At 45.0% G+C, this 27643-nt stretch overlaps 4 protein-coding genes across 7 annotated transcripts; 1 reads left to right on the top strand and 3 right to left on the bottom strand.

Annotated features, from left to right (window-relative positions):
• Positions 1-20: 20 nt before the first annotated feature.
• On the bottom strand, positions 21-21469 carry LOC120413023 (titin homolog). 4 transcript variants are annotated; one of them, XM_039573691.2, is made up of 10 exons: positions 21336-21468; positions 18684-18943; positions 18544-18620; positions 18304-18486; positions 17868-18242; positions 14060-17806; positions 12946-14001; positions 5587-5703; positions 4440-5523; positions 21-1105 (listed from the first exon to the last, which is right to left on the bottom strand). In XM_039573691.2, exons 2-9 carry the CDS (start codon positions 18848-18850, stop codon positions 4634-4636), a joined length of 6612 nt encoding a protein of 2203 aa, XP_039429625.1. In that variant the 5' UTR covers positions 18851-18943; positions 21336-21468; the 3' UTR covers positions 21-1105; positions 4440-4633. The 4 variants fall into 4 exon arrangements, with proteins under 4 accessions (XP_039429625.1, XP_039429627.1, XP_039429629.1 ...); XM_039573693.2 differs by having other exon boundaries at positions 5146-5523; XM_039573695.2 differs by lacking the exons at positions 4440-5523; positions 5587-5703 and having other exon boundaries at positions 21336-21469.
• On the top strand, positions 6824-9702 carry LOC120413027 (putative U5 small nuclear ribonucleoprotein 200 kDa helicase). Its single transcript, XM_039573700.2, has 2 exons — positions 6824-7263; positions 7337-9702. Exons 1-2 carry the CDS (start codon positions 7219-7221, stop codon positions 7775-7777), a joined length of 486 nt encoding a protein of 161 aa, XP_039429634.1. The 5' UTR covers positions 6824-7218; the 3' UTR covers positions 7778-9702.
• LOC120413035 (craniofacial development protein 2-like) lies at positions 19057-20326 on the bottom strand. The gene is made up of 2 exons (XM_039573708.1): positions 19930-20326; positions 19057-19061 (listed from the first exon to the last, which is right to left on the bottom strand). Exons 1-2 carry the CDS (start codon positions 20324-20326, stop codon positions 19057-19059), a joined length of 402 nt encoding a protein of 133 aa, XP_039429642.1.
• Positions 21470-24876: 3407 nt separating the features above from the next.
• Positions 24877-27089, bottom strand: LOC120413026 (uncharacterized). The gene is made up of 2 exons (XM_039573699.2): positions 26952-27089; positions 24877-26545 (listed from the first exon to the last, which is right to left on the bottom strand). Exon 2 carries the CDS (start codon positions 26522-26524, stop codon positions 25061-25063), a length of 1464 nt encoding a protein of 487 aa, XP_039429633.1. The 5' UTR covers positions 26525-26545; positions 26952-27089; the 3' UTR covers positions 24877-25060.
• Between the last annotated feature and the right edge of the window lie 554 nt (positions 27090-27643).

Raw genomic sequence — 27643 nt, 5'->3', positions numbered from 1 at the left:
GTGCAAGGCCAAACACACCGTTTGAATTTCGTAATATTTTACTTACTAAACATTTATTCTTTTATTACTTACTCATCGCTATATAATATATACGCTTATAAATACATATCAGTAATAGTAAGTGTATTGTATTTTATGTTATATTACTATGTATGTTCCTAACCACCGACGCAACGGTCAAAATGTCATCATTCCTTGCCCTTCTGTTCAGAGTGCCACAATCCCATCCCGATATCGCACACTGGATTTTCACTTTTAAAACGGTCGAAAAATAATCCACACTCACCGTCTTTTCAATCAAACGCCGCGTTGTCGCGTTTTCAAAAGTAAACGATTTAATTCGAAACTTTCAAACTTGTCTCTCTACATTTGTTAGCGACTGGTATGAGTGTTGTCTAAGGTTGTCTGTTGCATTTTATATGTTGTGTATGTGTGTTTGTTTTTTTCTTCTTCTAAAACACTATCGATATTGTTATTAGAAGGGACGCGCAGTAAGCAGCAAACACCACGCGTGCTAAGCATGTCTAGAAGACTACTAGAAGAAGAACCTGGCTGTGGTTCAACAAGCCCCGCCCTAACCCAACGTGGGAGGAGCTAGAATAGAGAAACTACGCACGCAAACAGGGGACGCGTTCTATTGGTGAGATTTTGAATCTCTTTACTATTGTTGTTTATGCAAACAGCCGGGGGTGGTTTAGATATTTTGTTACACTAGATTAGTATGATACACAGGGACTCACTGTTGATCTTTATTTTTGTGATCATCCTAGCAAAATGTGTAGATTTATTGTTTTCAATTTGAATTTTCAAATGCAACGGTGAACAATGTTGCAAAAGCATTTATTTCAAATTTACGAAAATTGTTCAATTTGTTGAAAAAAAAAAGTTGTGAATGATATAACACAAATAAACAAAAAAAAAAGGTTAAGGTTGGTTCAACGAGCTAGAGAGAGAAAACCAACCTTTTTCTGTTAAAAGTATACACTAGCAAATTGGGATGCAGCTAAAATTGTTCGGTTTTGTATGTACAACGTGGAAAGACGCGGGTCGCCAAGCTTTCCAAACGGCTCTCAATCCCACACGGATTTGATAGACGTCGATGGATCTGTAAGCAAAAAGAGAGAAAAGGGTGTGTTGATTTGAAATTGTTTCAAACTTAAGCTCTTCAAGTTATAAAGAAAAATAAAAATGTTGTAAAGATAACAAAATTACGTAAACTGGAACCAATTGCTACAAGTGAAACGGATATGATCTTTCTTTGACTGATTTATTAATGTGCTTCAACTTAAAATGCTTAGAAGAGAAACAAAACGAGGTTGAGCTTAACTCCATCTAAGATTCTACAGAAATAAATACACTCAACCCCCGGTGGTTGGTCACTTTTTCGTATGACACTTTTTTAGTTTGTACCCCGTTGGTTGGTCTAAGTCAAACTAAAAAGTGACGAACTGTCACTTTTTACACGGCGCTCACGCACACTATCAAAACACACGTTTGATGGTATGTGTAAACTCCGTGTAAAAGGGGTGTCAAACTAAAAAATGACCCCATTCGTTTGACAACAGTTGGTGTCAGTCAAACCATCGGGGTTTGAGTGTATATATTCGACCACAAAGTGTTTAAAATGGATTTTTAAATCAATTTTTAAAAATTAACCTCGCAGCCCTTGTTGACAGAAAAGGTCCTACTTGACAGCTCGTTCGAAGGGGACCATAGTAGATCCATCGACAAATTGTTGTTTTGTCAATAATTTTTTTTTTTTGCGTTAAAATGAAAAAAAAAGTGAATAGAAATGGTTTCAAATCGTATTTTTTACCGTTGTGCATAAAAATTTACATAAGGCTTTAGGACCCTATTGGCTTTGAGAATCCATTATTAAACTGATTGTCTGTGCTCTTAAATCCTTTACACACCTTGTTGTGCAGTTGTACCGGATGACGAGATTTGTGACAACTCTATATGTCACATTGGATCTCGATCGATTCCCTTCTTTTGTGGAGCAGCTCTCTAGGATTTCGGTCATTCGATTTTTTTTTGTATTTTTTAATCCGACTGAAACTTTTTTGGTGCCTTCGGTATGCCCAAAGAAGCCATTTTGCATCATTAGATTCTCCATATAATTTTCCATACAAATTTGGCAGCTGTCCATACAAAAATGATGTATGAAAATTCAAAAATCTGTATCTTTTGAAGGAATTTTTTGATCGATTTGGTGTCTTCGGCAAAGTTGTAGGTATGGATACGGAATACACTGGAAAAAAATAAAACACGGTAAAAAAAATTTGGTGATTTTTTTATTTAACTTTTTATCACTAAAACTTGATTTGCAAAAAAACACTATTTTTATTTTTTGATATGTTTTAGAGGACATAAAATGCCAACTTTTCAGAAATTTCCAGGTTGTGCAAAAAATCTTTGACCGAGTTATGAATTTTTTAATCAATACTATTTTTTTCAAAAAATCGAAATTTGGTCGCAAATTTTTTTTAACTTCACTTTTCGATGTAAAATTGAATTTGCAATCAAAAAGTACTGAAGTGAAATTTTGATAAAGTGCACTGTTTTCAAGTTATAGCCATTTTTATGTAATTTTTTCAAAATAGTCGCAGTGATAAAAAGCTAAATAAAAAAATCACCAAATTTTTTTACCGTGTTTTATTTTTTCCAGTGTATTCCGTATCCATACCTACAACTTTGCCGAAGACACCAAATCGATCAAAAAATTCCTTCAAAAGATACAGATTTTTGAATTTTCATACATCATTTTTGTATGGACAGCTGCCAAATTTGTATGGAAAATTATATGGAGAATCTAATGATGCAAAATGGCTTTTTTGGGTATACCGAAGGCAGTCGGATAAAAAAATACAAAAATTAAAATTGAAGAAAAAAGACCGATTTCATAGAGAATTGCTCTGTGTTCAAACTGATTTCGCTTTGCTACTTTTCACTCAAGTTAATCGATACGCTGACCGGCTTCACTCGCTCTTGTTGAACCACTTCAAGACGGATTCGCTTCATCAGTCTGAACTTTTTCAATAAAATTTCAATGTTAAGTTCAGCTTTCCAGTCACGGCGTTCTAGCAGGGTTCTAGCAGAGTACTTGCAGAGCTGGATATTCTTACAGCATTCTAGCAGAAATTTTCTACCATTCTATCAGGATTTGTTTTGTATCCGTAAAAATCTACTGGTCTACTCTATGTATATTTCAGTGCTTGCAAATTCTACAATTCTGCACAAAATCGGCAGCAGAGCGTTCCCTTACTTTTCTGCAACAAAAGTAACTTGTTTCTCAGCAGAATCACTGCAACGAGAGAGCCAGAGGTAGCAGAAAACCCATACATTGTTCTCACGTACACCGCCAAAGATCGTCCTAATCAATCGCCGTTCGAAAACTTCAAGCGCTTGCAGCTCCTCCTCGAGCATCGTCTCGTGCCCGAAGAGGACGACCGGTCTTATCAGCATTTCGTACATGGAGCACTTTGTACGCCGAGAAAGATGACCAAAACGTAGGGTCGTAGGGAATTTCCCTGCTGCAGTTGTTGTCCGACGTCACCAACGATCCGAGGTACACAAACTCCTCCACAACCTCGAACTCGTCACCGTCGATCGTCACGCTCGGTCCTATGCAAGCCCTAAGGGACTCGGTTCCTCCTGCCAGCAGATACTTCAACCTTATTCCGCTTCAATTCGGTGTACCGCTTAGCCACCTCCTCGAACGTCCTCGAACTGGCTGGACCGGGAAAGCCGTTCTCGTACATGATCTTCCATAGCTCATCGCGATCGACCGAGTCGTACGCGGCATTGAAATCGATGAACAGGTGCTGCGTTGGGATCTAGTAATCGCGACATTTTTGGAGGAATTGACGTAGCAAAAAAGATTTGGTCCTTCGTCTATTTCCCCTCCACGAAACCGGTCTAGTACGTACTAACAAAATCCTTTGCTCGCTCAGATGATCTGAGTTAGTTCCCCCATTCCAACTTGTCCCCCTCTTTCCACTCCTCCGGTAGCTGCTCTGTGTCCCAGATCTTGACTATCAGCCGGTGCAGACAAGCTGCCAACTTGTCCGGATCCATCATGATGAGTTCCGCTCCGATACCATCCTTACCATAGCTGCTAAGTTGTCGTTGAGCTTCTTGATGGCATCCTTATAGCTGGCCCAGCTCTTAAAAATCACCAAGCGGATTTCCCTAGAAAACTCCGTTGAGTTGCTCGTTGGTATAACTTTACAATCATCAAGCTACTAAACTGACAAAAAAATTTGAGAACATAAAATAAGGTGCAATCTGTTAAACTAACTTAAAAGTGCAACGAAAAACTAACAGAGAGAACATGCGACCATCCTAACAAGAACAGCAAAGATAACACCATATAAATCCAAAAACCTACGTAATACTAAAGAGAAGAGAGTAAAACAAATCGATCTTATGGAATGTACCTATAGGAACGGCGCGGTCTTGTGTGTGTGTTCTAGAAAAACAAATGCTGTGACGGCGAAGGTTGCTGATGTCTGTTGTTCGTCGCGAATGAGGACTGTTGTGGTGAGGTTGTTGTGAGTGCATGCAATGATGGAGTGTTGTTGTCGCCCTTCGCCGTCGCGCCTTCGTCGCCTTCACCCGACGGTGCCAGATATTATCTCTCCACGAGGGAATTGCTGTTCGCCGAGCCGGTGGCGGCCACTTCCGCCGTCTGGTTGGGGTCGTTCTCTTCGTTCCCGGCCGGGTCCAGCTCCATGTCGCTGCTGCTGTTGTTGCTGTTCTCATTGTTGTTGATCAGTTCGTTGTTGATGTTGCGCAGGATCACGTTCGGCTGGATCGGGATCACGTCGCTAAAGTTGGAGTTGTCGTCGTCGTCTTCGCCGATGACCCGCGGAAGTGGCACCACCGGCGACGTGTCATCGTCGTCACTGAACTGGGACGAAATCTCCGCGTGGCTGTTCATCTGAGATTCGGGCGTGTTTGGGATGATTTCGTCGTCCAGCGGATCGTCGTCGCAGTCGTCGTGATCGAGGGTCGGTTTGCCGTTGGCGGTCGTTGGTGACTTACCGCGATCGCCGTCTTCTTCTTGGTGTTTAAAGTGCTCAGCCCTGGTGTCATCGCTAGAACTACTCTCGTGTGTCGGTTCAACGTGTGGGCTATCTGTACCTGTTTGTGCTAGCGCCGTCGGGGGCAGATCGAGGACGCCCGGAATCGCGGCGATTGCCGTCGTCGTCGGGTAGATCGGGTTGATCTTGCAGGTGGTCGTTTTGGCAATCACCGGGTTCGTCACCGTAATGGGCAGCTCCAGCGAGGTCGGCACGTTCGGATTGCCCGGAACGCCAATGACCGCGGCCAGGCTTTCGTCGAGATTCGTCGTCGCCACCGGATCCAGCGCCTTGTCCGCCGCGCCGGCGTCCGTCGTTCCGTTGCCATTCTTGCTGGGCACCTCGACGGTCGACATGATCGGTGGCTTCGTTAGTACGGCATTCGTCTCCACTGTGGTGTTCGGGTTGACCTGGATGATCTCTCCGGGTAGGGGCGCATCTGGAGGAACCAACAAACCCATTAAAACTAACCCAAATACCCTCAAATGGAAAAAAAAACTACCTTGCAGATCGATCAACGATTCTGGTGCGACGATGATTTGGGTTCCCTCGGCGGCCACCGCGATTCCGAGGCCGGGTTGAGTCACGGCCAGTGCTGCCAGCAGCTCCTGGGCCGAACCTGTGTTCCGAGAGACAGAGAGATAGGGGAAGAGAGAAACGTTTCAACAGTGCGTGGTGAAGAGCGCGATGACTTCAGCTACATTTGGGATGACCTGGGAGAAAAAAAGAGTTGTGCCTACCTGGGAAGTTTGATAACCTAGATTTTGCGGAAACTGTCTTTTTTTCTAAATGTTTCTTAGGTTTCTAAAATAACAATAATAATCTTTCAAAGAGAGAAAAGAAAGTGAGAGCTTTCTGAAACGAACAAACGTGCGATTCTCTTTCAAAGAGAGAAAAGCGAATGACGTAATATGAGATAAACTGCGCAAAAGGGGCGGGGCTTACGTCTCCATTCTAGGCCAATAAACCTGGCTCGGTTGTTTTTTTCTGTTTTTGCATTACAAGAGAATAACATGTTTGTACATAACTGGAGTTTTTTTTTTTTTTGAAAAGGTCGTATAAACAACATTTCCAGTTTTTGCTTTTTGGGTTTTTTTGAAACCGCCTTGAGTCAGGGGTATTAAAAAACACCCAAAAAGCAAAAACTGAAAATTTGGTTTATTGGACCTTTTAAAAAAAACTCCAGATATCAGCTCTGCTCGATTATTTTGTGGATAACTCCCGGAAGAATTATTCCTAAATCAAAGGCTTCTTATTTTGTTCAGGTAATTTCGGATTTTTCTTTCTAAAAAGCAACAATTAAAGGGCAAGTTTGTTATTCGGTCACACTTAAAAGTTACTTTAATAATGCTTGGATTATAATGACAGATGGTTCCAGTACAGTAGCATTAACTTTAAAACTTGGATTATGTCCTAAATACAAACACCAACTTTGAGTTCATAAACTGCATAACCCTACTCCAAATTTGATAAAACAAAATTCATTAAAAATGTCTACAACTGGTCGAAATAAACGAAAGAATTGCTCTTTTCACAACTGGCGCCAATGTATGCATCTCTATATATTCTTCAATATACAATATCTTTGCACTTAAGCTAAACTATCGGAAAGGTGAGTCTAGAGTTATACAAGGGTAATAGAAGCACACGCACACAAACGAATGCATTTATCGTTAACGTAGCTAATATTAATAGTTGTAGCAGCAGTTAAGATGGTTATACCGACGACACGACAAGCCACTCGCTTTCAAAAAGTGGGCACCAAATCGGCTTACCCCTCCGCTTCCTTTGGAACTCGAAACGTCAAACCGGTCGAACTGACGTTTCCCTGAAAAAAATGATAAAATCAGCAGCACTGCTACTTTGACATTTAGAAATGTCATTTTTTGTTTGTTTTTCGCAACGTCGTCAAATTCCTTCCCAACCTGGTTCTTTAACTCCGGAATGAAATTATATGGCCACAGTGGCCACTCAAACGAATCTCGGATGATTACGCGTTGTTGGCCAATTTAAGGATAAGATCACCGACTTTAGGACGGATTCGGCTGTCGCTGCGGGAGCGGGCGTCGGAGTGACCGTACGGGTCGGAAGAGGAGAGCGACGAGGAACGTGATGGACGAAGGAGATCAACGGAATGATTCACGCGGAAAATCTCGGCAGCAACGAGGAAGGCAAGAAGGTAAAAGCACTCTACATACTGGGACAGCTGGTCCATTTGCTTAGGTTTGACTGTTTTGATTTTCTCTTTTCAGATTATTCTGTTCTGGACGATGCTGGCTTCGTTGCAGAGCGTAAGTGAGATTGATATTCGCGAAAAGGCCGATCCGTTCCTGGCGAAGATCTTGCACCAGCTGGACACGGGACAGCAAGAGTTGGATGATTACGATGGTGAAAAGAGATCCCATCTGATGGCAAACAAACGGTGCCAGTTGCCAAAAAGAAGTTTCTGCGAACAGCGCAAGGGTTACGAAAAAGTTTACGTGCCGGCGTTAAAGCCAAAACCCTCCGAAGAGGCAATGGGACTGATGGTCATCGGTAAGCAGCTCAAGTACGTGCAACCCGTGTTCGCTGGCTTCAAAACGCTCAACAGAATAGAAAGTCGCCTGTACAAGACGGCCCTCGAGAGCGATGTAAATCTGCTACTTTGCGCCTCAACCAGTGCCGGTAAAATGAACGCAGATTTGCCACCATGATGCGCGAAATCTTTAAGCACATCAACGACGACGGAACGATCAACGTGGACGAGTTCAAGATTATCTATATCGCGCCGATGCGATCGCTCGTATAGGAAACAGTGTGTAACTTTGGCAAACGCATCGCGACTCTGACGCGTGTCCAAGTTGAACGGACATCATCAGCTTAGTCGGGAACAGATTGCCTCAACGCAGTTTGCTCGCCGGAAAAGTGGGACATCATCGGCAGAAAGCGCGGCGAAAAAAGTACACCAAGCTGTGTAGCAGCTTGACCTGCAGGGCATGACGGAGGCTAGCACACCGGTCGTAGAGGTCTGCCAAAGAAACTGCGGGTAGATTATCCTGTGACTGACACTACGAGTAGACTGACGATGGTCTACTCGACCAGCGAAGACGAGCGGGCTGCCCGTGCCCAAAAACGCGATCAACGATACCAGCAGTTGGACGAGAAAAAGAGAAGATCAAATAGCAGTCGGAGAAGCTGAAAGGACAGATCATGCTGCAGAAAAGTTGTAGCGAAGGCGAAACGACGGGAACCTACAGGTGGACGACGGAGTTTAATAGGAAATGGTGATAACTATGCGTTAAGAGGCGTTGTAGAATGCAATAAAAACTCCAGGGGTGGAGGGAGGGATGTTTTCTTGACAATGATTCCGTTCATATGATGTCCTCGGCGTACTGGTAGACTGGTGGAACCGTTGTCGCGATGACCCTTGCAGAACACGTGGTCGGGGAATTTGACCAGAGCTTTTTACGGTCGGAAGTTGTCCCGCATCTGATGCGATCACCCTAAAGCGAACATTCTAGCATCATGACGCGCTGATCGTAGCATCCGGTGGGTTCATCCTAGTAACCACAATCGATTAGGCGTTCCAGCAGCGAAATTCCGTGGTTTATTTCGTCGAGGAAATCGTACTGGATAACCGGTAAAAGCTGTTTCGGGTCGCCTGCCATTGTTCCGTCACTTTCGCGGCACCAAAGCTTAAGAAAGGGAACAGGTAGCTAATCTTCTTGGCACTGCCACAGTCGTCTAAGAAATTGTTACTTAAGTACCTGTTCCACCCATAGAACCCACCCTAGAACTTGAACAACCGAACGGCCGCGTTCGAAGTGGCAATGGTTGTGGGCGGCCTCACTCAGCTGGAACTACTCAAAACTTGTTATTCGGTTCTTCTCTTTCCCCAGAACCTTCTTGGGATCCTTTAAGATAAAGCTATTCTTGAGCAGTTCTATAACGTGATACACCAACGAAAGAAACCTTCGCGACAACTCGATCTACTCTACCGTCGTTTTTCTCGGGAGCATCAACTAATCCCCCATAATCTAGACCATTCCGGGAAAAAAGTTTTGCCAGCAAAGCCAGTTTTTCTGAAGCAAATATCCCGCGAATTATCCACGGCTTCCGACAGCTGACGCGCCACAATCGTTCCCCTTCCTAGCTTCCAAGAGCCAGTCCCGATAAATGCCGTACAGATTGTCGTGTTAAATCTGGTTAAGCACCTGCAGCCGGTTACGCCAGCCTCAACGAACCGATCCGCTTTTGATAAGTTCTAGTTCCGGCAGCAGGAAGCTAGAATTCTTAGGACAACAATGGATAGTCCTTCGGAACGGTTCCGGAACTTCGTACGGCCTGAGCAGCTCCAACCGTTTTGGTACCAAATGGTCGCTGTTAAAAACGGAAGTGTTTCGGAAGATGCCGTTAAAGTCATCGGAGGGATGCTTCTTGCGCTGTGCGTGTTATTTGAATATAACATAATTTCCGTCGTCTTCACGTCTTGGCCAGGGCACCGGCCAATGCCGTAATGAGACCAAATTCCGGCGTTAGAAACGCCGGGAAAGAATCTTGAACCTGCGAATTTTCCAAAAAAAAAAATGAATGAGGTTATGACCAATGTAAATATTTACATTCAAACAGTGTTGCGAGTTGATTTAAATTTAAGCAAAACCCGAGGGGTCTTTCAATTTACCGTGACTTTTGTCAATCACGGTGATTTCACGGGATTCACGGTGGGACCTGTTTTAACTCAGATTTTTGCACCGAGTGTCTTGTCGTGTCGTCGGTTATACGGTGTGTGTGTATCTCGTTATAAGTAGCATATGTTCTTCACACTCCACTCTACACAATAGAAGATGGTGCACGCGCGCGACCTTTACCCCCACAGACAAAGCAAACCGCGTAACGATGCGAAGCTCACTCACACACTGTCACACGCACGCGCACGTATTTTTTTTTGTTACTGAACAAGAAGATTTTTTTTCTAATTTGCGTTTAGTTTTTTCAAGCCATTTCTGGATCATCAACCGAATCAGAAGTGGTGAGTATGCTACCTATAAACAGGAGAGAGAGAGAAAGAGAGAAAAAAAAAACACAAAAACGAAAAAAGAAAAACAGAATTTTGGTTTCAGGATCGGTGTGTTTGGCCAAAAAGCGCATTCATTGGAAAAAAGGAAGAAGAAAGGACCAGAGAAACGAGAAAAAGGGAAACTAAAGAGACTACCGAGGTCGACTTGTACCACTTTTGGGTGGAATAAAAAGATACTACTCAAAACAGAGAGCGCACAACTCTTTTCTCTTTTTTTTGTGGTACTGGTGTGAGTGAGCAAGCGAATGAAGGAAATAAAAGGAGGACGGAAAATATACTAGCTTATACAGTACTACACCACTACACTTTTGTAAAACGTTGAACCATAGATGAGGATAAATTTAATCATCAGCAACGTTAAGGTGCGTATAAAGTGCGCAAGCTGTGATGGCAACGTTAGGGCGAACTTCCGTGGTCAAGCTGAACAGCGCCTTCTCATCCTCAATCGATCTCTGGGAGAGTTTATGATCAAATACATGCACAATGGATAAGTGGTCTGAATAAGCGCCCCTGTTACAATTTGTTATGAAGGCAGGGAGGGGGTTTAAAAATCCTTAATTATGCGTTACGTAATAAAAGAACGCTCCCTAAAATAAAGTGCAATTTGTGCATTTTAAATGAACATTGCAATCATTTGAAAATTTGCACGTGGTTTATGCATGATCCTTTATTCTCTAATAATTTTTGAAAGCTCCCAACATAATTTGGAAAAAGAGTAAATTGCGCGTGATTCTTGGAACCTTCTAGTTTATCGTGGTGATGATTGTATTCGATCGATAGTAAGATTACGACTTACCATGGACAAATATCGATCTACCATCGACAAATTACGGTTCACCATCGATAAATTAAGATCGTAATATTACTGTTGATAAATCTCGATCGTGGAGCGAGAAATTAATGCCATAATGCCATTTTTTTGAATATATTTTTTATTACTGCGGGCGTCAATAATTAGAGTTCACGCGCGGTGATACGACCGCAAGATAATGGTCGCATGACAACCGCGGAACAAATTTTTAGCTGTTGTCAAAGGTTGCCTTGAGTTTTCAGCTGACTTTTAGGAAAATATTCAAAACAAACCAAGTTGACATCCAAATCAACGCACAATTTCAGTTCAACTTGCTGATTTTTACACTGCGGTAGTTAGGCGGCAATAATCTCCTGTCACTCACAGCGAAGGAGAAACGTGATTTTATCTTGCAATAAAGCAATATTTAAACAGAATATTTAAAAAAAATCCTGAATTCAATATTTTTAATGTGAAAAATAACAAAATAAAAAATCTCAGTTAATTTCTTACTAACTTCAACCAATTTAAAAAACCTCAGAATTTAAAAAAAAAATAACTTTAAAAAAATAGAAATTACAGAAAAAAAAACAAAAATTTCATTTTTTTCCAAAAATTAAAAGTTTGAAAATTTTCAAAAACTTAAAAATATTAAAATTTAAATTTTTTTTAATTCAAATTTTAAAAATTTCAAAAAATTGATTTTTTTTAAATTTTAAAAACTGCAGGATTTTTAAAAATTCAAAAAAAAAATTAAAAAAAACTTTTTTTAATTTTTAAAATAAAAAAAAATAATAAAAAATGCAAAAAAAGAGATTTGAAAATCAAAATCAATGCTTGAAAAGGGATCTATCACTGAACGGGACTGCTCGATATTCGATAGAACATTCTGTCAGCGATCATTTCCCAAAACGATATTTGATCGCTAACACACAACGCCTATCATGACCGTCATTGCTTGGCGACGGTCGATGAACGTAAACACGAAGACGAAACGAACGAAAAATGAGCACCACTCAAGCAGCCGCCCGAACGAGACAACATGCTCTTTCTCTTTCTCTCGTTTTTGTCTCCCTCTTCCTAGTGTATGCTGCGTGGTGACAGGAGTCATATGATTGCTATCATTCGAGAGATGATCGGAATCTCGGTAGAATGTCAAACGACCGCTCTCTTAGCGATTTTTCTCCTGGAGGGAAGTCAATGATTGTGTGAGTGACTTTGCGTAGCACTCATTCCTTTGTGTGTGAAACGAACGAAAGTAGAATGTAAAAATTAGGTTGTCGTGGTGAAGACGATTGGAGTGTTCTGTCAGTTATCACAAACAAAGTCGAAATTTCGCAAGCCCTGATCAAAATATTAAAAAAAATTAAAGAAAATCAAAAAAAAAATAAACTTCAAGAAATTCAAACATTTCACAAATTTCACAAATTTTACAAATTTCGAAAAATTTAAAAAATTCAAGAATTTTAAAAATTTCAAAAGATTCAAAAATTTAAAAATTCTTAAAAATTTAAAATTTTTCTAAAATTAAAAAAATGAAATTTTTGAATTTAAAAAAATGAAAAAATGAAATTTTTGAATTTAAAAAAATAAAAAAATGAAATTTTTGAATTTAAAAAAAATAAAAACTTATTTTTTTAAATTTCAGAAATTTAGATTTTTTTTAAATTTCTAAAATTTTTATAATTTTTTAAATTTCTGAAAATTATGAATTTTTAAAAGTTTTGAAGACGAGCTTCGAACTCATATCGAGATTTTCTCGATCGTCAGTTGTAATTTGTCGATGGTAGATCGAGAAATTACGGTCGAATGCAATAATCATCACGTATGCTTCTCCAATTGAGGAATGCAGCCACATTGTTGCATTGTTACATGTTTAAATCAATTTGGATAATGTGTAGGTAATGTGCTTATCTCCTGCAGATTCTTCGTTCTATGGTTCAACGATCTACGCCGAGGCATGCAAAAACAAACCCGAAAATGCCACACTCAAGTCAAGCACCCTCGTCACTCACCTTGCAGTACAATTTGCTGTCCATCGGGAGTAAGAAGCTGGGACGTGTCCGCGCCAGCCGCGGCCAACGCCATCAGGCTCTGCTGGTCCAGGATGATCTGCTGCCCGTCCTGGGTGTTGAGCAAAATGTTCTGCTGACCCGCTTCGACGGCACCTTCCACGTCAACGGCCGCGTGTTCACCCGCGGGAATTTCCAGCACTTCCTGGCCGGCTGCCTGCTGGACAATGTCCTCGACCGAAGCCTGCTCGGGCAGCGCCACCAGCTGGTTGGACGAGTCCAGGTAGAGCAGTTCGTTGTTCACCGGAACGAAGCCTTCCTCGCGGACCGAGCACAGATAGAAGAGGTTCGCAGGTCCTCCGAAGTTTTCCGCCGGTACGGCGATCAGCTGGGATGATTCCTGCACGTTGGAGCTGGATTCGCTGGTCGCTTCTGCGGGCACTTCCGGCTGTGCCGATGCTGACTCGCTGGCCTCTTCCGCGGCAGGAACCGGTTTGACCTTGGACGAGCTGCTACATTCGGGTTCCGTCTCGGCGGCGGCTGCTTCGTTTTCTTCGACGATTCCCTCCGGCTTTGCAGGTTCTTCCTCCGCGACTTCTGGGGATTGTTCCGGCTCGACTGGTGAGGCTGGTGGCAGTTCCTTTACGGATGAATCTGCTGCGGCGGCCACTACAACCTCTGCTGGTGCGTCAGCCGGCGGTGGTGGAGTCGGAGTGGACGTCGAGGGTTCCTCGTCGATCGAATCCGTCCGCTGAATGGGCTTGTCCGGCTTTGACTGGGGTTCTTGCTGCTGTTGCTGTTGTTGGAGCAACTGTTCCTGCTCCTGGCGGAACTTTTTCATACCGCTTGCGGTCAGTACTTTGCCCTTGCCCTTGTCCTCGACCATGCCTAACCGGGTGAACTCCTTTAACTTTTGGGGCGAAATCTTGATCACTCGGTGGTTCTTTTTGCCCGGGTTCACCGAAGAAGTGGTCGCCGGCTGGGACGTAATGAGAGCGCCCTTGGAGGTCGCGAACAGCGGCTTGCCGCCGGAAGTTCCAGGTTCGGCTTGCTTTTTGCCTGAAATTTAAGGTAGCATTAAATAAGTTTGAGTTAAGCAAGCTTTCAATTAACTTACCCGAACTCTTCTTCTGCGACGACGCCGACGCCGCTGCAAGTCCCTTCTTGTGCTGCTGCCCGACTTCCGTCGTGACCTTCTGTACCACGACGGGGGAGGAAGCCACCGGTCGGGGCTTCGTAGCCGGGTGAATGATCTCCTGCGACTGCACGCAAATCTTGGCGGGTGATTTGATCGCGGCCGCAGCACCAGTTCCAGGTCGTTGCGGTGTTGAGTTTGCCGCAGATTCGGGGAGTTCTTTTGTTGCGGAACTGCTGCTGCTGCTGCTACTGATTGAGCTTGCGCTGCTGACCACCGAGGAAACGATGGCCGGCTTGGAGTGGGATTGAGAGACGTGGGTTTTGAGTCCGTCCGACGAATGGCTTCGGGCGGTCGAAGTGGACGGCGACTGGGTGGTTAGAACCGTGCCCTTGCTGGTGATGACGATCTGACCGCCGCTGCTGGCCTGTACGAGCTGTGCCGATCGCATCGGGGTCGGTGAGTGTGCCGGGGATCGGGTCGTCACGTTCGTCGGCGAGAGTTGATCCAGCGGGGGTTTGATGGTAATGGTGGTGGACTTGATGGCGAGATTTTTCTTCGCAACGGCTGGAGACTCCTTCCTTCCGACGATCTTGGCGGAACCGTTGCTGCTCTTGACAATCACAATCTTTTTTGTCATGGGTTTGGTGGTGGAAATCAGCTTGACGTCCTCGTCTACCGGAGCGACGACGGGCGCCACCGTTGATCGTCTGTCGGTGTTGGAGGTCGTCGAGATGGTGCTGTCCTCGAGCAGTTCGCTGTCGTCCATCACGATCGGGATGTTGTCAATGTCGAACTTGTCCTCGTCGGGAGGAGGGACGCTTGCAACTACGACGGTGGTAGTTTTGGCCGGCAGATCTTGCACGATGGAAGCCGGAGCCACGCTGACCACTTCGACGATCGTTTCGCGTTTCTTCTTCTCTGGAATGGTTACGATCTCCGGTGGGGGCTGCTCGACGATCACCTCGGCCGTGTCCATCAGCTTTTGCAGGTGTCGTTTCCTTGGATTAATGGTCTTTGAATGTACCGGAGATGAGTTGTTCGATTTGACTTCGACCATTTCCTGATCATCTACGACGGCGACTTTAGGGGGAATCACCGGGGCTTCCGGAAGCTGAATCAGCGCTTCGGCAACTTGCAAATCCGTAGCACTAGGGCCGCCGACACTGACTTCCGGTTCTTTCGGCTTTTCGCTAGCTTTGACCTTGGGTCGCTTCGATTTGGGCGATTTCGCCAGCGATTCAACGGCTTCCTCGGCCGGAGGTTCCACCGCCGGTTCCTCCTTTTTCCTCTTGGAACTCTTCGGCGATTTGAGCAGCTTTTCCTGCGTTTCTTCCGGCTTGGGTTCCGGTGCCACGACCGGATCATCGTAGATCAGCTCCGAGTTGGACTTTTTGCCTTTGGACTTGATGATCATCTTAATTGGTTGATGCTTCGCGACGACAGGCTCCACGATCGGCGCAGGTTCGCTTACAACCGGCTCCTCCGGAGCAGGTTCGACACTGGTAGGAACAACGGGGTCAACTTCAGCGTGCAAATCGGCGGTTGAATCCGCTGACCGTTGCTGACTTTGCTTGCTGCGCTTTGACTTGCTTGGTTTGGGCTCAACTTCTGGAGTTTCATCAACCGCCGGCACTTCTTCCTCCTTTTTGCCTCGCTTAGCCTTGCGTTTCTCAACGGGAGCAGCCGCTTCGATCTCTTTGGGTGGTTCCGGTTCCGGCGTAGGTTCTTCTGCTTTGGCGCTTCGACCTCGGCGCGATCGTGGCGTATCCAGCGCCGTCAGGTCAAGCTGATCCATTTCACCGGCACGCTTCTTCCTAGCCGGTGTAGCTTTCGGAGTGACCTCCGGCTGTTGCTCCTCCTCGACCGGTTCCGGTAGCTTTTCGATGAGCACGATCGGACTCACGATGGTTTGCTTGGGCGGCTGTTGCTTGCCCTTGCGGCTCTTCGGCGATGGGGTCGTTATCTCGAGCACTTCCAGCGTTAGCTGATCCTTGCTGATGGACACTGGAAGGGAGTCTGGTTGTTCTGCGGTAGCTGGTTTAGGCTCTTCGTTGCTGGAGCTCACCGTGGATTCTTCCTCCTTGGGAGGTTCCTCCTCAACGGGAAGTTTCGCTCGCTTGGCCTTGATGGCGGCGAATTCGGAGTTTTCGAACCTTTGCGGCTCCGTTGCCACCGCAGATTGAACCGACTCTTGCGAGTCGTCGTTTGTTGTGGTGGGCGACTCCGAGCTGAGCTTTGCTTCCTGCTGCTGCTGTGCTTCCTCTTCTTCGTGGGACTTTTTCACAAAGTCCAGCACGATCGCCTTGGACTGCTCAAGGGCGATCGCTTCGTTCTCGACGGTTGGCTTATTGCGGGTCTTGAAGATGCGCTTGCCGCGCTCCTTCGGGGGAAGTGTTCGGTTGCGGTCGATTTCCTCTTTGGATTGGGGTGAAATGATTTCCTGCGAAGGTCCTGGCGAGGTGGCCCTTGGACTGACGGGTAGTTTCGGCAGGTCTGGAAGTGATGGGACGCTGACTTCGTTCAGCAACGAATCGATTTCGTTCTTCAACTCGGCGTCCTTTTTGGCACGTTCCAGCTCTTCCTGCTCTTGCTTGGCGTCCAGCGAAACGTCGCGCCTGTTTGACAGTGACCTCCGGGGAGATTTGCTCAAGACCACTTCTTCCTCTTCCTCCTCCTTGAAGTCGAAGCAGGACGCAATGTCCTTCTTGGTTTCGTCACTCGTGGACGCTGAGTCATGCTGAGATTCCGCTGAGGCGGCGGCGGTGGCTGCCACGATGACCGGCTTCAACTCTTCGGTGCTGCTGCTGTTGGACTTGCTCGAACCGCGGGTGGCCCGGTCCAGGATTCGCTGCTTGGCGCTGAGTGGTCGCGACTGCTCCGGCAGACTGTCGGCGCTGCTGGACGATGCGGTTTTGTCTCCGCAAGTGGCCGCCGTGCTGATGCTGCTTTCGCTCGAAGATTTCTCAATCGTAACCGCCTGCGTTGTCGCCGGTTGATCGTTCGTGACTTCGATAAACTCGCGCTTTTGCTTCTTGGGGATGTTCCGGTACTTGATCGTGGTTCCGGACGACGACGAAACCGGCGAAGCAAGCTGCGGCGAAGATTCTACCGACTTTTCTGCACTGGAATCGGTGATGCTGATCACGGGGGCAGCCTTCTCCGTGGTTTCAACCTTCTCCGACTCATCGCTGGATGCTGCTTTCCTCTTGTCTTCCTTAAGTTCTTGCTCGTCCTGCTCATCCTCGCTCCAATCCGCCAGCAGCTCGTTCTTCAACTCAACATCGGCCTTGCCCTTCGAGTCTTTCCCAGTAGAATCGTCCAGACTTTTACCGACTTCCGGTGCGGGTACGACCTCCTCCGCCGGTGGTTCCTCCTCACTGACTTGCAGCACTTCGACCTTCTCCTCGTCAGCGGCAACGGCTTCAACTTCCACGACAGGCGTCGCAACAGCTTTGCCACGTCCACCGCGGTTCTTCCTTCGGTCCACTTTCGGCGTTGGAGTCGCCGCCTTGGCTGCCGTCCGTGGAGTACGGCTAGAACGACCAACGGCTGCCGGTGTCTTTTCCTCAACCACCTGGATGACCTCGACCAGTTCTTCCTCGTCTGCGGGAGCAGCTGCTGGTGGCTGCTGGGGTGGTTCTTCCCGAAGTTTCGGTGCAGCCTTCGGTGTCACTGGATCCTCCACGGTAGTGGTGCGCGCCGTTGTCGATTGCAGTGATTTAGATTCTACAAAGGGGTAACTTTCGGTTATTCCAATTACAAACTCAAAATCGAAGCAATATCAAACCTCGAACAGCTGGAATGTTGAACGGCGCCAGCGGCACCGCCCGACAGTACTTGGTGTGCAGCACGATCACGTTCTGGCGGCTGCTCTCGAAGCCACACTTGTGGCAGTGGTAGATCTGCGAGGGGCTGGCCGCCGACACGTTGGACAGCGCACTGCTGCCAGGCTCTCCCACCGAAGACGACGTTGACGCGTTCAGGCTGGAGTTGTTCGGCGTCGACGGGCAGCCACCCAGCGAGCTGCGGCTGGCGATACCCGACGGGGACGAGGCCTGGCCCAGGATCCGGACTTCATGCTTGCGTACCGGAATCACCGGGATGATCTTGCTGGGCGAAATGGCGGGCGCCTTTTTCGGGCTTCCACCGCGGGGTGTCGTAGCTGTTGGGAATGAGATTTTAGCTTAAAAGTTCGAGCAAATGGCGATGGTCGAAAAACCTACCGGAAGCTTTGCCCTTGCCGCCCTTGGACTTGTCCGGCGAGAAGATGTCCGCGTAGCTCTCGCGCTTCTGGGGCAGGAACTCGGTCGAGTTGACAATGTTCGGATCGCCGCCGGTGGCGCGTTCCGCCTGCATCACGTCCGCCGGAAACTTGACCATGTGTTTGTTCTTTGCGCGGTATTGCTCTGCAAGAAGACTCGATTAGGATCCATATTGAAAGAGACGATAATGCTCAGACTTACCCAATCCTTTTCTCAAGAACTCGTGCTTCCTGCTGCAGTTATACTTGTAGATAAAGTTGGTATTTTTCACATACTCGCTGCAACGAAAACAACGCAAGTAAGTACTTTACCCTGAAACATCCCACTGCGAGTCAACTCACTAGGAATCCTCGTCGAAGAACTTGACGACGGCCAGCGGGCGCCGCTTGAGCGTGCTGAGAAACTCATCGGTGAGGCGGCTACCGGCCAGCACCTCGCCAGGCCACCAGCAATAGCTGAGCTTCACCCACACGATTTCGCCGTCCGCGTACTCGCCGTCTTCCTCCATGCTGGCGCGAGCGCGAGTCCCTTTTCTTTCTAGAAGGTTGCGCGGTTTTGTTTGAGCCCAGCTAAACTTGTTAACAGTAGTAAACGTTGAATTCTACAATGAGTATAGACAAATTATTACGATTAACTGTCGCGATTGGGCTTTATTGTAAAGGTCTTGAATGTTTATAATCCGGGAACCGTGGCGTCACTCTCATTGCTGTTTGTCTAATCTTTTGGGAGCAAAGAATACAAACTTATTGTGTATCTAGTGTAGCTACCAGACACCATTTAACTTTCGTAATTTCTTTCAGGACCCTTTCGTTCGTCTTCTTAGCGCAGCGTCCAGCTCTCGTGACCATAGCGGAACACCGGCCTAATCAGTGTCAGTGTACCCACAGCCCACAGTCTCGAGAGACCAATGTCATTTGAGCCACTTCCTCTCATGTACTTCGTTTTCGTCGTATTCATGGCCTGTCCAATTCGTCCTGCTTGTGTCTTCAAGTCGGCGTACACCCTTTCCACTGTCTCTCGGATTTATGTCAATGTTGTCGTTGAAGAACTGCTGCCACCTATCCAACATTTCGTCCATGAGAAGGTCCCGCTAGCGTCTCGACAGATGTTGGCTTGCGGTGCATAGCCTTGGCTAGTTCTCATCGGTTGCGGCTATCAGCTTCACCGCATAAGCTGTGTTCTTCACGTCGAACCAGCGCTGTTTTCCGACTCGGACCGGACTACCTACTGCCTATGGCCGACCGTATGCTGCTCCATCCAACGTTGAGCGAGGCAGCGCCAAGTTCCTTCTCCGTTGGCGGCTCGCCTCCAGCTGATGTACGTAGTGCTGAGCCGCAGCCGCTCGGTGTTGAACGGCGGTGGGAGCCGGCTCCGTCGTCGACAGTTTTGAGTGCATGCTTGCACCAACCAAGTAGTGGTTCGAGTGGGAGTCCGCACCGCGGTACGTGCGGATGTTCCGTATGTCCGAGAAGAATCGGCCGTCGGTGAGGACGTGGTCGATTTGTGTTTTTGTTCGTTGGTTAGGCGATGTCCAGGTGACTTTGTGGATGTCTTTCCGGGGGAAGAATGTGCTCCGTACCACCATACCGCGGGAGGCTGCGAAGTAGATGCAGCGCTGGTCGTTGTCGTTCGTGACGGTGTGCAGGCTGTTCGGCCCTATCACCGGCTTGTACATCTCCTCCCTTCCTATGCGGGCGTTCATATCTCCGATGACGATCTTGACGTCCCTCTGCAGGCAGCTGCCGAACTTCTGCTCCAGCTTCGCGTAGAACGTTTCCTTCACGGCATCGGATGATTCCTCGTGTGGGCAATGTACGTTGAAGATGAGATAGTTGAAGAAACGGCCTTTAATCCTCAACCTACACATTCGGTCGTCGATCGGCTCCCAATCTATCACACGACTCCGCATCTTGCCCAACACTATGAAGCCGGTTCCCAGCTTGCTCTGGTACATGGTGACCTCCAAAGCATCAGCCTCCCACATCTTCGCTCCCTTCCAGCGCATCTCCTGCAGTGCTACAACATCGAAGTTGCGGGGTTTTAGCTCGTTCAATTGGTGTCCTTTTCATGCCTAGGTCTATGCCACAGAGTAACCCAAAGTTGGCTGTTGCGATGTTTTCACCAATTAAAAACCAACGAAACAATAGCAGAACCCATTTTTACCCAAAAAGTACATCATCCGACCATAAAACATTGGATAAATCCTACTTAAGTAGCTCTATCTTGCGACAGGGTTTCCAGATCATTTAATCAATATCTCATCGGGTACGTTTATCTAAATTTCTTGAATGTATAGCTAAGTTTATTAAATTTTCAATTGATTCCCAGAACTTAGAAATTGTGTTGTCCTTATTAAAATCTTTCATGATCCATTTGTATCTTCCGTATTTATTTTATAAATTTTCTGAACAAAACAAAATTAATGGAAAAGCCAATAAGTGCAACACAGAAACCTAAGCAAATTCTCTCAAAGATTTACAAAACTAAAACATAACATTTTCCGGCCTGTACAGTGGCCTCCCTCTCGTAACAAAGAAATTTGGAGAAGAAAAAACCAGCGGAAGCTACCCACCACCTTGACAATTTCCTAGCCGAACCTAAGAAATCTGGATCCAGCCAATGTGGTCCACTTTCAAGATTGACTTTCTTGACGTTTTACTTCTACCAACCGCGGCGTCTACTGTGATGACGGTCTAGCCCATTCCGTCTCGCAGACAAATTTGTCGCCGCCCGCAAATTAGGCTCTAGTCGCAGCAACCATCACCGTTCGCCACCTTCACTCTCAAGCCTTGTCCTGGGGTGTCTTTTTACTTTGCTTTTTTTTTTTTTTTTTGCTGTGGCCCCTACTTCGCCGTCGTCGTCGCCAGGGACGCGGTGTTTTTTCCTGCGCAAATTCCGCACCCCGGAGGACGGCCCCCACCGCGAGTGGCCCACCGTTCGGTTCCCGGATGTACCTGGCACACGCTGGACACGGGTTGGCCGCCGATACGCACCGATTTGCACCTTTTTTCCGCGACCACTTTTGTTGACGACGGAGGACTCGCGAAGCAAATTTTTCAACCTTGCACTGCCATTTTGACTCGCAACTGTCAGGTCAGTGCGGCGGCGACGACGATGACGGCGGGCGGCGGCGGCTGATGGGCGGCGCGTAGTTTGGGACCAAGATGGTAGAGGTGAACACTTCAAGCAAAACAATGTAAATGGGCGGAAGCTGAAGTGTAAACAGTCTGTCCTGCTTACGTCAGTGGATGTGTACATTAGAAAAAACAGGACAGACTCTTTGTTTACACTTCAGATTTGGCCTATTTACATTGTTTAACTTGAACTATTCTTACAATTTTTATGTAGGTACACTTAACCCCCCAAGTAACATTTTAAGCTTTATCAAAGCTGTCACAACCGCTATAAAACCTATCAGCCAAAACCAACATTAAAACCACCAAGTCGTAACAGCCTCCCCAGAACCCCGATAAACCTCACTTAAAACCCAAAAGGACCTCCGCAAAAGGTTGTTACGGCCTATTTATAAAACCCACATAGGAGTTCAAGGCTTTACAACGAAATCCTAACAACCTCCTTAAAGCCTTGATAAAGCCTTTGTTAAAACCTTGTTAGGAGTTAGGGAAAATGACATTTCATACGTCTTCATGCGTTTGAAATTATGGAGATGGTTGTCAAAAATGGTGATGATGATATGATAGATATTGGAGGTAATTGAAATAATTTCAAACCTTATTTCTCGAAATTGGTGACTCAAATTCAGCTGCGGTTAAAATTTTATTGATGATTGTAGGGGAGATAGAGCCAAAAAAATCAACTCGCTTCATCAAAAACCATTATTTTGTAATCATAGTTTTTAATGTTAAAAAATATTGTATTGCAAATCTTTGCAAAAAATGTTCAAATTATGTTTGAACTTCTGTGGCTATGCTAACGATGTCACAAATTCATCATAATTGTGTGTTTTCATCAAATTTATGATTTTTCATTTTTTCTGCCAAGATGGCGGTCAATCATATTCAATCAGAGCACGCGTTTAGCGCCATATTTATGCACTGCTTTTTGGCCGCGATAAATGCTCTATTAGGAGCTACAACACCCTTGGTTTTAACAAAGCATGCGATAAAACCGTTTGGCAAGGCATTGCCATCTGGTTTTTAAGCCTCTATTAAAACTTTCATAAAACCTTATTGAAAGCCAGTCGGCTTTTATTTTCACCCGGTTTTATGTCCGAGGCATAAAACCTTGTTAGAACCTATTAATTAGCTCTTGCTTGTTGGTTGCGGTGAATGCCCAAATAAAACTATTAAGCAATCAAGATGCTACAATAAAACCTTAATAAAACTTGGTGGTGGCTAGTTGGTTTAAAAATGTTACTTGGGCCCCGGTGGTTAGTCACTTTTTCGTTTGACACTTTTTTAGTTTGTACCCCGTTGTTTGGTTTAAGTCAAACTAAAAATTAACGAACTGTCACTTAGAAAATTATAAAATAAGGCTGGTACAAATGTATTGAAAATTTTCTTAAATTCTTAAATGTTATGATTTCTAAAAATTTTTTTCAGTTCTTGAATTCTTATTCTTAATATCTTAAATTATTAAAATCCTAAATTCTTCTTTTCTTAAATTCCTAAATTCTTAAATAATTAAATGGTCAAAGTCAAACTAAAAAGTGACGAACTGTCACTTAGAAAATTATTAAATAAGGCTGGTACAAATGTATTGAATTTTTTCTTAAATTCTTAAATGTTTTTCTTAAATTATTAAATTCCTGAATTCTTAAATTCCTAAATTATTAAATTCTTAAAATCTTAAATTCGAATTTCTTAAATTCTTAAAAAGGAAGTCGCGTGTTTTCGCCTTTCTTACAAGTGTCCTTACAAACTGTGTACAAAGTACACGTACGCGACTGCCGGTGGGTTAAATTCTTAAATTCTTAATTTGTTAAATTCTTATATTCTTAAATTCTTAGATTCTTAGATTCTTAAATTCTTAGATTCTTAAATTATTAAATTATAAAATTCTTTAATTCCTTGATTCTTAAATTATCAATTTTCCATTCTAGAATTTTATTTTTTTTTGAATTTCGAAAAAAATTAAGATTTCAATGTTAGAATTTCAAGATTTCGTAAATTTGTATTTTCGAATTTCTATATTTCAGATTTTTAAAACTTTTCAAGTTTACTTTTGATTTCTGAAAATTTTCAGGTTTCAAATTATAATTTTTTAAGCTATTGAATTTATAAATTCTAGAGTAAATTTTCAAAAGGTCCTATCTGCAAAATCCTCATTCTGAGAAATTTCACGTCGAAGTTTTGTGGAACATTTTTAAATCCCATTTAAACACGGTTGAGTTTTTTTCAATTCTAAAAACGCCCAAATGGACCTAGCATGATGCTTTTAAAGTGTATTTAACAGGAATAATCAAAAGTCTAGGGGTTGGACAAAGTAAAAAATTTAACTATTCGTCAATATATTGACGTTGTTATTGATCTATTGGTCAATATATTGACGAAAAACGTTTCGACCTGCATTTGGACACCTTGGTTTGACAGATGACAGATAAAAATAACAACCGCATTTCTTGACTTTTTTTTGATAAGGTCCTATAAACAAATGTAAACATTGAGTGTATCCCGCTTACTCCGATGGACTTTGACATAAGGTGTGAAAGGGATACATACTCTCAACTTTTGGCGAACAGTAAATTGGTTCCACTTTGACAGTTCTAAAATGAGGCCGTTTTGCGAACCACTTTTCAGCACCCAGGGTTCAACGAGTCTTCACCAAAATTTTGAGCCGTTTTGGTCAAAGCAGTGTTGAGATATCGTGGCATCCGTTTTTTTTAACTGCTAAATTAAAATAGCTATATCTCGGCAATGATACAACCAAATGTCCTCAAATTTGTTTTGGTAATAGATGAAAATGTATATAGATATTTTTATACCCTGAAAACAGATTTAAAAAAAAAAGTTTAAATGTCGGTGCAACCTCTAACATTTTTGTCGATTTACATGTATGTAACCCCTTAATGTAAGGAAGGCAGCAACCACCTTAAGGTGGATAAAGTAACGTTTTTTAATGGAGTTTTGCGTTCCTTCGGTTCCTTCCGATCTGCGTATCAGCCTTTAAATGGTAAACGCACCTAGTTAACTCAATCGGAATTCTGAAACGGAATTCAATTCGAATCGTTTACGAGTTCCGTTTCAGAATTCCGATAGGGTGGACTGGGGAGGACCACAGAAAATGAAGGGACACGTTCAGGCAATATACGGACCACGCGATTAGGTCAACTCTTAAACCTTGAGGGTGGGCGTAGCAAAAAAGGGATGTATGCAACAGACGCATTAAATTTTATGTTCAGGGTTTAAACATTAAACATTACGAAAACGAAAAAGTCGACTTTTCGTCCATTTAAACGCGTGTAAGAGCAATGTCGTACGCTGAACACCCATATTGGTTTAAGGCTTGCGCTCGTTTTGTGTGAAACTTCTTTCATTACTAATGATTTTCGTATTCTAAATATTTGAACTATAATTTCGAACAAATTTCAGAAAGCATTTTTATTATGGATATGCTGCGAAACAGACAATTAACGTTTACTTAACTCTTCACAAAAGTAACGAAATTTCCACGTTTCAAAAAAGAAAGCAAAAAACATACGACAACAAAAGGGAACGCAACTCCACGGGAGTTATCACACCAGTGTACGCCAACAAACTCATTGACCTCCGCCGCCCAACTGGCTCACGCGGCACGTCGCATGCAGCAACTCCAGCTGCTGATTCAGCCGATCGACGGCCGCCTGCTGGCTTCGCTGCTGGTCCGTTACGGTTCGCTGGTACTGCCGCACGATCGCCTCCATCATCTCGACCTCCTGGTTAAGTTTGGTCTGGAGCAGAGAGCGCGATTGCTTGTACGAGCTCTGGAAGCTTCTGACCGAATCGTGCAACATTTGGACCTGCTGATCGAGCAGTAGGATGATTTGGTCGGAGGAAACTGCTGGTGGTGGCGGCGGCAGCGGAGTTTGCTGCTGTGGCTGCAGGACGGCGAACGGGTTCCGGGGGGTGTTGTTGATATTGATGGTGGGGATCTGCCGTTGATGCAGCTGTGGTGGGAGCTGTGAGTAGTTGGTGCCGAAGGGGTTGGACGAGTACTGAATGTTCTGGCCTTGGTACTGGGCTTGCGTGGGGATGTTGTAGGTGGGTGGTGTGGGTGTGCTGATCATAATCGGTTGACGATAGGTGAAGCCTGGCGGGCATTGCACGTTGCCGTTGAACGGATTCGTTGGGAACTGGCTCGGCTGGCTCTGAACGGTGCAGATGTTGTTCTTCGGTTGAAGCACAAATCGATCGTTTTGGAACGGATTCGACGGAAAGTGGTTCTGGTTCTGCACGGCGCAGGGGTTCTTCGGAACGGATTGCTGCACTTGATACGACGGGACTGGATTCTCCCTCTTGACGTAGTAATTGTTGTTCAGCATGGGGCGCACGTAGGCTTGCTGCGTAACGGTTACCGGCGGTGGGACATTCTCGTTCATCTTGGGCGGTGCGGAAACCGCGATCGGTTTCGTTTCACGTGTTTCCACCTTAACGGCGGACACGACCTTCGGGTAAGGCACCGTGGGCGTAGCCAGCGACGGAACGACCTTGGGTGGAACCGAAGGCTTCGGCGGCACGTTTTCATTTCCGATGCTGATCTTCGGGTAGTGCGTGGTACAATTCGACGGGAAGAACCGTTTGAGCGGATTGTTGGGGTTCTTCTGCAACACTCCGTATTGCTTCGGCACTGGCAGAGGCTTCGGCATGTAACCGGTTTGGTTGGAGTATCGAAGCTGCGGGTTCTTCCAGGAGTAAGCCGGGTTCCGTTTGACCGGAACCTTGGCCGGTTTCTGCGCGGCGACCATCTTCTGGATGTGCGCCGTGTCCGCCTTGGGCTTTACGAAGATCGTCGTCTCGCCCATGTGCGTCCGCAGCACGAACTCGTCGGTGGCCTTCAGGTACTCCACCGCCGACGGGAAGCCAAACTTGCGGAACGGAAGTGGTTCGCCCTCCTCTTTGGCGTAGTCGTTCAGAATGCGCTTCAGCGTGGAGGTTCCCTTTTCGGAAATGATCAGCGACCGGAGCACCGGAATGGCCGCGAGCGCTTCCTTCGAGAGGGGCCGGTTGTTGGCGGCGTTGGACATTGTGCGCGGTGTGGAAGGAACCTGAAGAGATATCGAAGAATGAGATTTGGGATATTTTCCAACACACCGCTCATTTTGTATGAGACAGACAAGCAGTTAAAAAATTAACAGTCAATTTGAATGATCCCTAACTCACCACGCCAATTCTGAACTCACCAACGCCCATTAACACGCGTTTGACATCATGTTGAACGGATTGATGTGTTGTTTATTTAAAAATGTGTGTAAATAAGCTGTGGTGGGTCGTAATTCGTAACCAATAAAACAACAAATTACAAAAAGTTACCAACTCTGCTAGAACGTCGTGACTGGGTATGAGTTAATGACTTAGTTTAATTCTATTTGTCTGTGACGTTGATGCAGCATAATACGAAGGATAAACGGTAAACCTAACAAAATCGAATTTCATTATAAAACTTTTCCTTACCCTTTGATTAAATAACACACAGCAGAAATGAAGACTGGACAAAGCTTATAATTTTCTCCAAAATCACTGATTACTAAAGTTTTTTGGCTCCTTTAAAACTGCTGCATCCCAAAGCCTTCAAAAGAATATGACACTTATTGACAGATTGCAGAAGCGAAATTAACGGCGCGGATGAACTTTTAGGTTAGTTCACTCGGCAACACTGCTACACTGCAAATTAAAATTGACCTTGACTTAAGTAATAGTTCGTTTTCCCACTTTTTCATTCGAGTTTTGAAGTGTGGGAGCGGCCGTGGTTGGTTGACTGGTTACGCTATGTAAGCGAATGGTTCTGGGTTTCGATTCCCATCTGCTCCCAACGAGAAAGTTGAGAACATAGAAATTTGAAATGATGAATATGAACGAAAAACCAAAGTCGCTCGAGGCGGGGTTCAATCCCCCGTCCTTTGGATTGGTTAACAAAAATACTAACCATTAGGCTATGACGACTTGGTGAGCTAGGACTGGTATTAGGAATACCGTTATAGAGAGCGAGTTGTCACTCTGTGGAGTTGTGGCGCTATAACACACACAGACAAAAATATTTCTGTAATGACAAAAGTAACTTACTCTTGAAATAAAAGGTGGTCAAAATTTGCTACATTAAAAGTTTTTTTTTCTTGTTTTGAAAATAAAAACATTTACTGCTACAG

The sequence above is a fragment of the Culex pipiens genome, chromosome 3, assembly GCF_016801865.2.
Source record: "Culex pipiens pallens isolate TS chromosome 3, TS_CPP_V2, whole genome shotgun sequence".
Classification (NCBI taxonomy): Eukaryota; Metazoa; Arthropoda; class Insecta; order Diptera; family Culicidae; genus Culex; species Culex pipiens.
Note: the sequence above shows the minus strand (reverse complement) of the source record. Positions and strands in the feature narration are given on the sequence as shown.